The sequence below is a fragment of the Drosophila hydei genome, unplaced genomic scaffold, assembly GCF_003285905.1.
Source record: "Drosophila hydei strain 15085-1641.00,03,60 unplaced genomic scaffold, DhydRS2 tig00000060-arrow-pilon, whole genome shotgun sequence".
In the NCBI taxonomy this organism is placed as follows: domain Eukaryota; kingdom Metazoa; phylum Arthropoda; class Insecta; order Diptera; family Drosophilidae; genus Drosophila; species Drosophila hydei.
In genome coordinates, this window is record NW_022045656.1 from 825,041 (window position 1) to 839,125 (window position 14,085).

A 14,085-nucleotide genomic window follows, 5' to 3' on the forward strand; every position below is an offset into this window, starting at 1 on the left:
TATGACAGACTCGTATATATGAGTATACATCTACGGATTTGCATGACTTGGCCAAATTGACTCAAGAGCAGAGCCCAAATCAACTGCCAGCACTTATGGGAATTTTGGAACGGGGTTAATTGTTATTGCGAAACAATTTGGAGTTTTAGAAGTGTTAGCCATATCTATATTTCTATATATATATATCTATATATAATATATGCATCTATATCTATATCTATATCTATATTAAATATATGTATTTTATACTATTTACTGTATATGTATTATGTGTTATGCACTATATGCAGCAAATCTCTTGCAATTATAAAGCTGTGTTTAAACCAGATTGTCAATCATTTACAATAATTCTTTCTGCGGGCTTCTCACATTTGTTGTGTTTGGCTGCTTCAGTTGGTAATTTATTAAAACAGACAAACGGTGTTGTTTCAGCGGTGTTGTAACACCAATTTCGTATCAATTATCCTATATTGGAGTATCTGAAAATATTTTTGCAATTGAGTTGAGTGTATTGATCTAAGACTATCGATGGGTAGCATCAAACAAATTAAATTTAATTTACAGTAAGCTAAAGTAAACAGGTAGCTAAAAGTATTTATCTTTCACTTTCAACTCTTCAGCATTCTAAATGGGGATTTAAACGGAAATTGTGTATGCCTAATGCATATATCAATTAAAATATCAACTAATCTAAGCTAAAAGCTTTCAGAATGACTACGAATTTTAAATGTTCTTGTTATTATTAGTTAGTCTAAATAAGAAGTTGTCGAACGAAGTAAAAGTAAATATTTTAAATTAAAGTTTCAAACGTTTTTAATACACATTTTTAATATAAATAAAATTTCTATGATATAATTTGGGAAACCTTAAAATAATTTTTTATTCTACCCTAATCCCATTAAAAATGGAAAATCAGGGTATAATGGTAAAAAGCAGAAGGAGGCGGGGCAGACCCCTTGAAGTATATATATTCTTGATCAGGATGACAAGCCGATTTTTGTTGGAAGAAGAAGTTATTAAACAAAACGTTTGGCCAATTTGCAAAAGCAGATGTCAAGCAGCGCCACGCCCACGCATATTTCCTATTCTTCTCCATTTGAAGAATCGAAATTGCGATTGAATTGTGCTTGAATTGTCAGCAGCTACTTAAGTTGCGATTTGCAATTCCATGCATGAGCCGTGCAGTGACGGTGCAGGTAGCTCATAAGCAAAATTATCGTGTAGTTTGGAGCCAGGTGGCGAACCGGTGTTTTTCTTGTCTTTTTTTTTTGCAGATCAAGAGGTTATGATTGATACAATGCAGTGGTGAAATTCTTCGACCGTTTTAAGTCTAAGTTAAGTTGAGAGAAAAAATAGAGAAAGAGATAAAAAAAGAAAATGAGAGTAAGAGACAAAAAGAGAAAGATAAAAAACAATAGAGAGAAAGTGACAAAGAACAGAAAGAGACAAAAAAGACAAGAAATAGAGAAAGATACAAAAATGAGAAAGAGAAAGAAACAAAAAAGAGGAAGATACAAAAAAAGAAAAAAAAAAACAAAAATAGAAAGAGACAAAAAAGAGAAAAGGACAGAAAAGAGGAAGAGGGTTAGAGGCAATAAAAGAGAACAAGACAAAAAAAAAAGAACAATAAACAAAAAACAAAAAAAGAAATAGGGAAAGAGACAAAAATAAGAGAAAGAGAAAGAGTCAAAAAATAGAAAGAGACAAAAAAAGAGAAAAAAATAAGAGAAAATACCAAAAAAAAGATAAATAGAGAAAAAGACAAAAATAAAAGAAAGAGAAGGGAGACAGAAAAAGAGAAGAAGAAGAATTATTATGACGCCAAACAATCTTTAGTTTGACTTAATTTTTTTAAAATAAAAGGAAACTAAATAAAATTAAATAAAAGTCAATAAACATTTATGTCATAATAAAATCTTAGAAAATTATAATAGAAATAAAAATTAGATTCGCATGTTGTTTATAACTGTTTCATGTTTTAAATATATATACAGTTCAAAAACAAATTATTAATAATAATTATTATAATATTCTCTATTTTAAACTATAAAAAATTAGATTGTATCATTAGATATTATTTTAATACTGAATTAAAAATGTTATTTTATGAATATATTATTTTCAGATAATATTCATTATTAATTTATTCAACATGTTGCATTATTATTAGAACTAGTTTGTAATTTACATTTGCACTGAGAAAAGCTTTTTACATATTGATGACCTTTTTATTATTCCGTTCAGTTGGATTAGACTTAGATCTTAACTAGTAAGTGGACAAGCCAGTATATATAGCTGAAATATATTAAATTTAAGAATTTTGTATTCTAGTATATTCTATTCTATTTCACGTTCATCTGCATATGTATATATATATATATATATATATGTATATATATATATATACACAATATATATATATATATATATTTATATGTATATGATTAGATTAGGATAGATGGTTTGAGAGCACTGCCAGTCTAATCGCACATCTAGAAATTAATTTTAATAACTGTTCGGGATAAATCTGTTATATGACATCTCCCAAAAGTATACAATAAATATTTTATTCGCAAAAAAACAATTAATATATAAAATAAAAATTTATTACAATATAATAGATTATTTTAATTCAATTGCAATTTCGATTCTTGGAATACAAAAGAATACACTTATTTGAATGCATGTGTGCACATGTATAGTAAAAATGCGCGCGCTTGGTGCTGTTTGACATGGAACACATACCGCCATCTATTGAACGTTGATAACACTAACCTTTCAAACGCAGCCAACTTCATGCAATTCAGTTGACAGGTTAAAAACTTACGCGCTCTTGAAGACAGTATATTTTGTGCTTGTATCGTAAAAATACAATGTTACAAAGAGCAAATATTCAATTTTCTTTATATTTGGAGTGAGGCGACGTATGAACTGACGCAAAAAGTGTATGCTGATTATTGTTTAGCTTGCTCAAAAGTTCATAAATGGCTTAAATAATTTAAAAATGGTCGTGAAGATTTAAATGACGATGACACACTATAGGAATGTTGGCTGAAAAATTACCATTTGGACAGTTTTAACTGACGATTTTAGCAAAAGAAATGTCTGTGTCTGAAACTAAGCGTCAATCTGCAGAATGGAAGTCAAAAGATTACGTTTACAGAAGTCCAGAATCAAGACAATGTAGATCACGTTCTACGATTGAAAGGGTATTCTACACAAGAAATGTGTTCCAGAAGGTCGAACTATTAATGGAGAATACTATTTACAAGTTGTACATCGTTTGTGGTCAAGAATTAGTCGTGTTAGACATTAATATCCAGAGGGAAAACAGCTGTTATTGCATGATAATGCACCAAAAAGTTCGTAAACTTTTGATGATAAAAACAGATTTGTGTCTTCGACCACCCTTCGTGTTATCGTGATCTATCACCATGCGACTATTTTATAAACTGCCATGAACTGAGCGATTTACGATGATATTCGAGCCATTAAAGCAGACGTGACACAGGTGTTAAATGGAGACTTTCGAGTAAAAAATAACTTAAAGATAGTACGAAAAGTGTTTTATATTGTTCTAGAGATATTTTTTCGATGGCCACATGAATATTTTGAAAAGTTCTTAAGTCTGGGAGTATTTGTGAATATTGTATGATTCAATATAATTATATTTCTTGCCAACTATTTCTCAATATATCTAGCGTTAATTGTGTGAAATACCAAAGCTGATGGATTGACAACACTAAGAGTAATGTGACAATGTATATTTTAATACATTTGAAAAAAAATACTAAATGAGGTTGAATAAAAATACTAGTATCGGCATAATTTTAATCGATTGTTAGTAATTGTTTTTAGCTTACACCAAAATCTTGAAGCAGTATCGATACTCTTTTGTTAATCTGGCCGCGAGTGCTATATGGGCATTTTAAAACTATTTATATTTCAATTATCTATCGCCTAACTAACTTAACTTTTACCGCCGGAAATGTAATTCTCTAAATAAAAACTACATTGCCGCCCTGCTTAAACTTGTTTTTTACTGTAGCTAAAATAAAAATGTTCCAAAAACGGTATACAAAAGTATTTTTTATTCTATTTTTCTAACTTACTGCGTGGTCACATTGTCTTATCTATTTGTACAACAAAGAAAATAAAATGCGTAGAGGAGTTAGTTCCCCACCTGTTGACTCGGCTTCATACTCTAATTTGGTAAATACAAAAAAATACATATTAAAAATGTTTATACGGTAAACTTTTGCGCTCATATAACCATACGTAGAGTGGACATACGTATGTATGTATATATAACAATCTCACTACCATACTATGTAGGTCCTATAATATTGTCTAAATTGTAATTATAATTAATTTATGGGCTTCTTTTGATATTCACTGCAGGTCGGATTCATTTTCATATTCAATCTTATTGTTGGGACTGGAGCGCTAACTCTGCCAGGAGTTTTTGCCAAAGCAGGATGGTGCCTAAGTTTGGTTGTGATAATACTATTAGCTCTTGTAAGCTATATCACAGTAACATTTGTTATCGAAGCTATGGCTGGCGCGAATGCGATAAAGCACTGGCAAAGTCTTCAGGCTTTACGTTACAGACGCAATTCGAATGAAGACGAGAATGAATTACTTTCGAACACAGAAAGCGAAACGGTTCCCCTGACAATTCATAATGCGGAATTCCATTATTATCAATTAACGCAAAAGTTTGAATTAGGTGAAATGGCCACAATGTTTTTCAATGATTTCGGCCGTACATTATTTTACCTATGCTTTATAATTTACCTGTATGGAGATTTGAGCATATATTCTGCTGCTGTGGCTAGAAGCTTGCGTGACGTATTATGGTAAGCACTTGTAAACCTTTTAAATACAACACAAATTTGTAATTTGTAAGTTGTGGTGTGGTGGGTTATTGCATTTTGTCTAAGTTCTACATTGAAGTTGTAACATATTTCGTCGCATTCCTTCGCTATTAGATAAAAAGCATGCGAAGCAATACCACTGTGAAGCATAATCAAAAGAGGTTGTCAAATGTATCTACATGTATAAGACTCTTTGTCGCTTAGTCTATTATCATATACGATATAAGATGAATATTTAACACTATGAATATATTTTTTTACAGCGAACACGATCATTCAAACAGTTCGGACATCTCGATTTCAGAATCAAGCTCAATGCATCTGCTTGGTGACTTTAAGGGCAACGAGAATCGTGCGTGCTGGAAGGAATATAATTTATCAAGGCTAGTTATGTACAGAATAATCTTGATTGGATTTACAATCATTTTTGGACCACTCGTTATATTTAGCATTCAGAAAACAAAGTATTTACAAATGCTAACTGCCGTTTTTCGATGGTTGGGTAAGATGTAATAAAACACTTGGATCATCTTTCATAATTTAATAATATTTATTTTTTTTCATGTAGCATTCTTTCTAATGATATGCATTGCCATCAAGATGCTCTGTACTGATGGGGCGAAAGGACACCCAGTTGCCGTAAACTTTTACGGCATCCCATCATTGTTTGGCGCATGTGTCTACTCGTTCATGTGTCACCATTCGTTGCCCAGTTTAGTGGCTCCAATTAAAACCAAGTCAATGATTGCCAAAATTCTTTCATACGATTACATTTTAATTTGTACGTTTTACATAGTACTCGCGATTTCAGGTGTTTTTGCGTTTGAGCACATTGAAGACCTTTACACATTGAATTTTCTGCCCTATCGCGATACAACTGATGGTTTCATGTCGTCCTTTTTTATTGGCATCGATTATTTTCTGTCCTTGTTTCCTGTATTTACGTTATCCACTAGTTATCCACTTATTGCTATTACCCTTAAAAACAATCTTCAGACTTTGTTTCTGGATATGTCCCGATATAATTCATATAGCATATTCATACGAGGTCTTTTCCCTCTTTTAGCTGTTCTGCTACCCTTTTGTGTAACATATTTCACTGAAAATCTATCTACCCTAGTGGCATTTACAGGGAGCTATGCTGGAGTTGGCATACAATATGTCATACCTGTTTGCTTGGTCTATTTCTCGCGAGTAACATGCTCCGAACTTCTGGGTAATGGAATTATAAATCAATTTCAAAGTCCATTTCAATCAAACATATGGTTAGCGCTGGTGTTAACTTGGTCAGTATTATCCGTGTTTTTAGTATCTATTAAATTGTTCAGCTAAGAATATGTACACACGCACAACATACAGAAAATAATTCTTAGTATTAATAAGCATCGGCTGTGAAATTTGATTTCAAATTAAAAGATTTTCCTACTTTGATTAACTAATTGAAAATTAGATATCACCAGGACATAGAAATCATATGGAAATCGTTGAAAAACTGTATTTGTTATATAAGCCTTAGCTGGTAATTACATTTTAAAGATTACAAATTTGAATATAGTGTGCATTAAAATGTATATTGCGAGACAAACAAGAACAGCTTGGCAACACTTTTGCCACGAGGCATTCCATTGGTAAATACCGTCATACTTAAAGCAATTTCAATATCTTGTGGTCCCTCGAGAGCTTTTTTTAATATCACATTAACTTGATTGTTGGTTTTTAACGTGCTGGAAATACAAAAATATATTCTTTAATCAAGTTTGTGCTTTATCGTACAGGAAACATACATATTAAAAATAATATAAACTATTTCGATTAAAAACAACTTACGCTATGTTAAGTTACAAAATTATTAACATTTTTCGAATTAACTAATGTGTTTGAATCATTTGAGGATGCATCAAAACTATACACAAATAATTTATTATATTATGCTATTAATATCCATTGTTATAAAGTTTTTACAAATGATTGATAATATCGATTCATTTTATGTATCTTTACGAGTAAATATACTTACTCAAAATAACTGTCTGTTGCTCTTTCGATGTTGGGGGCTGCTTGAACTCTTATAATTTTCAGATCAAAATCAATGTTGTCATACCATATGGGTCCCCGAAGGGTAAAAATGGTTCGACCATCTGGCGGTATCATTAATTTCGACACAAATGTTATAAAATGATAGGTAAATGCGGATGCTTTTGTGTAACATTCTTCACCCTCACAAAAATGACTGCTTTGTCGACATCGGCTGCAAGTATTAAAAAATATATTAATATAATATAATATAATATATATATATATATATAATATAATATATATATATATATATATATATATATATATATATATATATATATATATATATATATATATAAATGTATATATAAGGTAAAATGTTAATTTGACACTCGTACTTCAATTCACTTACTTTTTCTGATCCACATCGTTTATGTAGCCAGTGGGACAATTTATTGTGGTGCATTTAAAGCTTCCTCGAATATTGGTACAAATATCATTCTAACAAAAGAGAAAATATTTTATTAAAAGAAATTAGATGAATACAATAAAAAAACAACTCCTTTTTGCGTTTTTTAATATTTTCCATAGTTTATATTGAGCATTATTAAAAAAATCATATAGAACCCGACATTACGACACCAAGATTCGAACCAAGATTACCTACGCAATGCGTATCTACTCTATCATTTATAATTAATAAACAAAAAACACCTTAGACCTATTTCCAATAGGCTTAAATTTAAAGAATTTGGAGCTGATATCCAAAATATAACAAAAATCCAAATTGTAAAATTATACATAAAAATAAATACAAAATTTTAATGTAATATATAATTTAACTGCTTTTTGATCACGTTTTTAATCGATAACAATAAAACGGAAATAGTTATCGAGTATTTGAAATCAATTTGATAAGCGCGGACACATAAAAATTGTTTCAAGTCTCTAGCTTTTACAGATGCTGAGACTTACGCATTCACACATACAGACAGACCGACTGACAGGGCTCAATCGATTCGGATTGTCGTTCTGATTAAGAATATTTATACTTTATGGGGTCTGACTCGCCTCCTGCTACCTGTTACATACAGTTAAATAGAGCCATTATAACTTGATTTTGCATTTTTTTAAATCAGGGTATAATAAAAAAAATTGTAATAATTTATAAGCTCAATGCTCACGGTAAAACTTGTAATTGCTGTAAGATTAATAATATAGATATTTATATATATATGTATATATTGAATGGATTTGTGTATACTTTATGAAAAGTACTCACCCGACCAGTGCACACATGAGTCTCACTAGTTGTTTCACATTCGTCAATGTCTCGGCAAGTCGTCTTGTCAGAGGCCAAGGTGTAGCCACGTGGGCAGGAACATTGATATGAGCCAGCCGTGTTAATGCAAAAGCTAATCATAGTTTATATTAAAATACAAATATGTTAATATATAAAGTTCTCTTATATATAAATTAAATAGTTCTGTGAGACTTGAATTCAGCTAGCAATGAATTACAATTTACTTAGTTGTAGATGTTCCATAAAGTTAAGAATGGAAAGAGTTAATTCGGAAAGATCGCGCGATATCAGTTATATAAGTTATTAAGTTATATGATTCAATAAATCTCTAATGTGCTAAGGTTAAAAGAAAGTAAATTACCCCATGCACAGTTTGTAATCCTTATGTACTTCGCATTCATCAATATCGTTGCAGGTGCGATTATCGGGGCTGAGTTCATATCCCTGGTTGCAGGTGCAGCGATAGCCACCCCAGAAGTTAACACACTTTTGCTGGCAAAGGCCCGGTATGGTCTGACACTCATCGACATCGAAGCATTGGCCATGGGCATACCAGCTCTCCTGATCCATACTATTTGCGTTGCCACTGAGCGGCTTCTTTTGAAAGCCCGGCTTGCACTCGCAGTAATATGAGCCAATTGTATTGTAGCAGTTCGCATTCGATGAGCACACGGGAGCGTCCTGTGCACACTCGTCAATATCCTCGCAGCTGTTGACACTATCCGACAGACGAATCACCTGATGTCCAGTTGGACATGCACAAATGTAGCCACCATTCCTATTTCGACAAATCTGCTTTTCGCCACAGTTGTGATCTCCTGTCTCGCACTCATTGATGTCTGTGAAATATGTGTAAGATTCTTATTTGTAGTCGGTCGAAACCTAATGAAAAATATCATCGACTTCCACGGTTCAAACTAAGGCCTTTCAACTTGATAAGATAAGGGTACACACAAACGTATAATACGGACACGCGAACAGACCGACAATTTTCCAACTGAATTATTATTAGGAATTAGGTCAGTTGTCCACTGTATTACAATATTTTTTTCTTTGACTTTTGGTGACTTTTGTTTTTGAAATGTGGAAGAAACACTCGTGTCGATACAAACCAATGCAAGATGTTCCATCGGGAGTTGATCTAAATCCTGCAGGGCATTGCATAAGATTCTCACAGCGGTACGAGCCATTTGTGTTAGTACAACGTTCATGGCTTCTGCACGGCTTGTACTCTATGCACTCGTTTATATCTGGTAAATAAATATACAACAATATTAAAATATTTATCTAGAATTAAGATAATTATCTATGGACAGAAAGCTATACGTGCCAAAAGCTGTCCGTGAAGTCTAATTAAAGACCATGGAGCCAATGCGGAAAGATAAAGCTGTTTGGAAAAGTTTCTTTGACTTTGGATGCAGGATCATTGAGGATAGTTTTCAGTTAGAGCACATACATTTATTTAAAATGCGTGGATTCCATTGTATTCGAAGAATCGAATTGTGATATTCGGGATATCTCCTAGTCAGGCACATCCGACTCGAGCTTTGTTTGCTGTATAATTTTAATTTCAACCAAATGAATTGACTAAATAACTATATTATTTGCCAGCCAATTTCATTCGTTGATAGCCAAAAATGACTACATAATTATACGAAATGGGAACAGTCAAATTATAAGTATTATTAGATATTGAATGTGAGAAAACTGCATATGTTGCACTTAGACTAATCTTAGAATATGTCTAACAGCTGACGTGATAAGAAGGTTTCATAAGAAGTCTCAGATTGCAGTCTCCAAGCTTTGTTGTGTTGTACTAATCGATCGCTTAATAAACATTTTGTTAGATAAATTGTATTTAGTATTTACCGACGCAGGCTCCAAGATTATTTCTGTGAAAACCTTCTGTGCAGGGCTTTTGAGACATATTCGATCCATAGTTAGTGGAATAACTAGCAGCATAATTCAAGCGACTGTGAGCCTGATTTGACACATAATGTGGATTGTCTTCCCTGAATCTGTCAGGTGCTGGCGATGGGGTTGTACTAGTTGTCGTTGTTGATGTAGTAGTAGTAGTTGTTGTTGTTGTTGTTATTTTCCTATGGCACCGGAACGATCCTTTAGTATTGTAACAGTCGTAATTCAGTGGACAATTGTGTGTATTAAGCGCACACTCATCATCATCTTAGAATTCACAGTTAGATCATAGAAACATAAACAAAAAATATGTTTTTAATAAGCTGTAAATGATGATGGAAATGTAGTACTTTTACTTAAATTAATGTTCTTGATTAGATCATGTGAATTCTATATATTCTTTAAGTAAATATACATTGAAGTAATTTATAGTAATATTACCAAAGAACATATATATTCTAAATTACAATATTGGCCTTAGAAAAAGTGAAATTGGATTTGGACTGTCGCCGGACTGCAACTTTCCTTATTCTGTGTAAATATTTTAGCTTACCATCACAATTTCCAGTTCCAGCGTTCAATGTGTATCCCGTGCCGCAAGATGTCCAACGCTATAAAATTTGTTTGATTTATAGATATAAATAATTTGGAATTTCAAGGTGTAAATAGGCAAATAGAAGTACCGTGCAAATGTATGAACCGATGGTGTTATCACATCTTTGAGTTGGCAGGCAGTTGTGATTGTTAATTGAGCACTCATTTATATCTACAGGAAGTGTGCACACAGACATCATTCGTTAGTTATTACCCAGTCATGTGCTTCAATACATACATATATAATATATATATTATATATATATTATATTTGTGTATGTATGTGTATCATTTTGAGGGAAAAGCTCATCAGATACTCACCCACGCATTTGTTTTGTGTTACATCCAAGCTAAAGCCGGGCAGGCAGGTGCAATGATAACTGCCTACTGTATTTTTGCACTCCTGGCGCATATCGCTCCTGCAGGAGTTGGTCACGTTGTGCTCACACTCATCAATATCAACGCAGCTGCCAGCTTTTAAGTGAAAGCCAGTGCCACAGGTTTCACTCTCAATGAGATTACAGTCGTAACCGCCTGGATAATTGGAGCATTTATATCCTTTCTCACATGGCGACTGGATACACTCATCCTCATCTATTCGAAATGTTGTAAGAGTCAATAGTAAAATGAAACCAGGTAAGAGTACTCTAGTCGAGACTACCCGACTAGGAGACATCCTTGATACATGAAAAAATGAAAAGTCTTTAGAACAAACATAGCTAGATCGACTTAGCTCGTCGAACTGATCAAGATGATATATAATTTATGGGCTGTCTCAGGCCTCCTTCTGCCTGTTACATGATTTTTCACAAAGGGTTCAGGTATAAAAAAGTAAGTCTTGAAGACGAAAAGTTTTGCCTTGGAGAAAAAGCACATTTTGATGACCCAATAATTTCTTGAAAGTTAACACTTAAATTATTCAGGAACGCAAATTTTTGTCATAGAGTTTTGGAACTTGATGCATGTGTGTATAGAAGTGAGATAAAAATGTTGAAGCTGCAACCCGGCACGTGGCTTGAGGAAGCTGCTAGTCAACACCCCCGATTAGACCATTGTTAATTGCTTATTTCATTTGGGCTGTGTACCCATTTCTAGTGAGGTTGGGCTTCTAGAATTACTAGAGTACTTAGATATATTTGCCTACCTTCGCATTCATCTGACTTCACATTGTAGAGATAGCCCGCTGGGCAACTCTTTGCCTTCACATTGAGACAGTGATATCCGCCGATTGTATTGTGGCAGTATTGCGTTGCCTTGCACTCGTGCAGTTGCTCTTGGCACTCATCGATGTCCGTACATTTCCCTTGTTTACCATCCAAAATGTAGCCGCTGGGACAAATGTCGCTTTTTTCCTCATAACAGGTAACATTATTATCGTTCAGCTTATAACCTGGATTACAGCTGCATCTGTACGCATCGTATGTATTAATACAGACTTGCTCACACAGATTGGGAATTTTTCCACAAATATCATCTGTTAGAAACATATAGAAATACTTGCATGTCATATATCAAACACTTATTATTCCAAAGGTACTCACCATCACCGGTTAGGATAATTGTTCCATCGACGTTTTCGCGACTTTCGACTATATCCTCTTCTGGATCCTCATGATCAATATTAAAGTCTAGTTTATTGCTCTTCTCAGAATCCGGCTCCGAAGGAGGGTTTGAGAAGCCGTCATCGGAGCAACATAACTGATACGAATCAATATTCAAAAGAAATGAAAACAATGGATCCCTACACTTTTGTTGGCTAGCCTTAACAGCCAAACCAACTGACAAGACCATCAAAAAATAATGATTGTTAGACATATGTTACATATGGGCTTATAATCTATGCACGAATACCTTGACAAGCTCGGCAGCAATTTGTATAGGATGTTGAAGTCAAATTATGACCGTTATTACACGAAGAACCCTCCAAAGCAGCCAGGCGACCTAGTTCACAGTTCTGGCGATCCAATTCCCTTGAACAGCAAACGCCAAATGTTGAGGAGCACAAGCCAAGCCAAAGCTTCGATATATTTGCCACAGCCGACTCCATTTTATCGCAACCATTTGTGGTACGAGCATTACGCAAGCCACTTATACAACATTTGCGAATGTAGTCTGCGATTTGTTCTACAAAATATATAATATTTTGAATATCTTGAATAGTTAGGATTTTCGATATCTTGCCATAATAAAATACATTTAAAAAGATCCGATTTTTGATATCTTTCATTGATATGAACATTTCACTGGCCACGATTTAATTCACGTTCTCTCAGCATTTTCTCTTTTTCATTTCAGACCACGTTTCTTGTATTCTTTTTCTCTTTTCTGCTTAATCATTATTTTTATTTATTCTCTCTTTTCCTCAGTACACATTTTCATTTCTAGTGATGTCTGCTCCATCTTCTGTTTTCATTTATTTTGTTTTCCTTTCTCTTGTCTTTGCAATTTGTCTTCCCCTTGTCTTTTTAATTGTTTTACTTTTCTCCATTGGTACAATTGATTTACACCTACATAAGTAGTCTGTTCATAAATTATATAAGCACACAAGTTAGGGTTGCCTGTGTCTTCTTACTGGCGACGTCTACGGCTTATCTTACCGACAAACAAACACTGGCGAGATATCAAGAATCTCAATTCGTATGCTCTTTATATAATATATTACATATAATATATATAATACTATGTACATGTGTACATTTAAAAAAGAAAAACTATTTTATTACAAACAAATCTCATAAAAGGCCACATAAATGTTCTAATTAAATATTTAAGATCTTTGAATATATCAATTAAAAATAAATAAATAAATCCACATTTCTTACAGCATCTTCAAAATGGGATTATTTATTTATTTAAAAATTTCCATTATGAAACGGGAAATACTAGACTTTTTTGTGTATTCAGAAAAGTATTTTACAGATCTAAAAAACCATTGACTTACCGTCTGCTAATGCACTATCCAAATGACCTATGGTGAGGCAAAATAATACGCCAATTAACTTAATCGCACGCATATCGAATATTATAAATATAATATCAATTTCAGATATTCTGCGATCTTTGATACAAGGCTATGTACGATGTAATGCGCGTAATAAGACTGTTCTTCTCAACTGACTAAATCGGTTAAGTCGCGTGGGTCGCATATGAATAAGTTGAATGCTTGTTTGTCGTGCAAGGCGTGGGACAAACACAGAGATAAAGATACTGATACAAGTGCTGTATCTCTCAAAGCGAGGCTACTTCTCCATTCCCGTAGATAAAATGCTATGAATATATGTATTTATTCAGTTTCTGCTGCCAGGTTTATGTACATTTGAATACCCTAAGTGAGCTAAAATCAAATTCTTCCATCGTCTTTTAATATTTTTTAAGAAA

The 14,085-nt window shown here is 33.1% G+C and overlaps 2 protein-coding genes across 2 annotated transcripts; one reads left to right on the forward strand and one right to left on the reverse strand.

Annotated features, from left to right (window-relative positions):
* The first annotated feature begins 4,061 nt into the window (after nucleotides 1-4,061).
* On the forward strand, nucleotides 4,062-6,412 carry LOC111599714 (transmembrane protein 104 homolog). The gene is made up of 4 exons (XM_023315447.2): nucleotides 4,062-4,212; nucleotides 4,402-4,859; nucleotides 5,141-5,379; nucleotides 5,446-6,412. The coding sequence occupies exons 1-4, from the start codon at nucleotides 4,159-4,161 to the stop codon at nucleotides 6,207-6,209; spliced, it is 1,515 nt and encodes a 504-aa protein (XP_023171215.2). The 5' UTR covers nucleotides 4,062-4,158; the 3' UTR covers nucleotides 6,210-6,412.
* Nucleotides 6,413-6,431: 19 nt separating this feature from the next.
* On the reverse strand, nucleotides 6,432-13,847 carry LOC111599713 (fibulin-1). The gene is made up of 14 exons (XM_023315446.2): nucleotides 13,649-13,847; nucleotides 12,559-12,831; nucleotides 12,249-12,485; nucleotides 11,852-12,181; nucleotides 11,029-11,301; nucleotides 10,797-10,879; nucleotides 10,667-10,724; nucleotides 10,066-10,380; nucleotides 9,309-9,446; nucleotides 8,558-9,035; nucleotides 8,176-8,308; nucleotides 7,306-7,394; nucleotides 6,895-7,125; nucleotides 6,432-6,601 (listed from the first exon to the last, which is right to left on the reverse strand). The coding sequence occupies exons 1-14, from the start codon at nucleotides 13,719-13,721 to the stop codon at nucleotides 6,439-6,441; spliced, it is 2,874 nt and encodes a 957-aa protein (XP_023171214.2). The 5' UTR covers nucleotides 13,722-13,847; the 3' UTR covers nucleotides 6,432-6,438.
* Nucleotides 13,848-14,085: the final 238 nt, after the last annotated feature.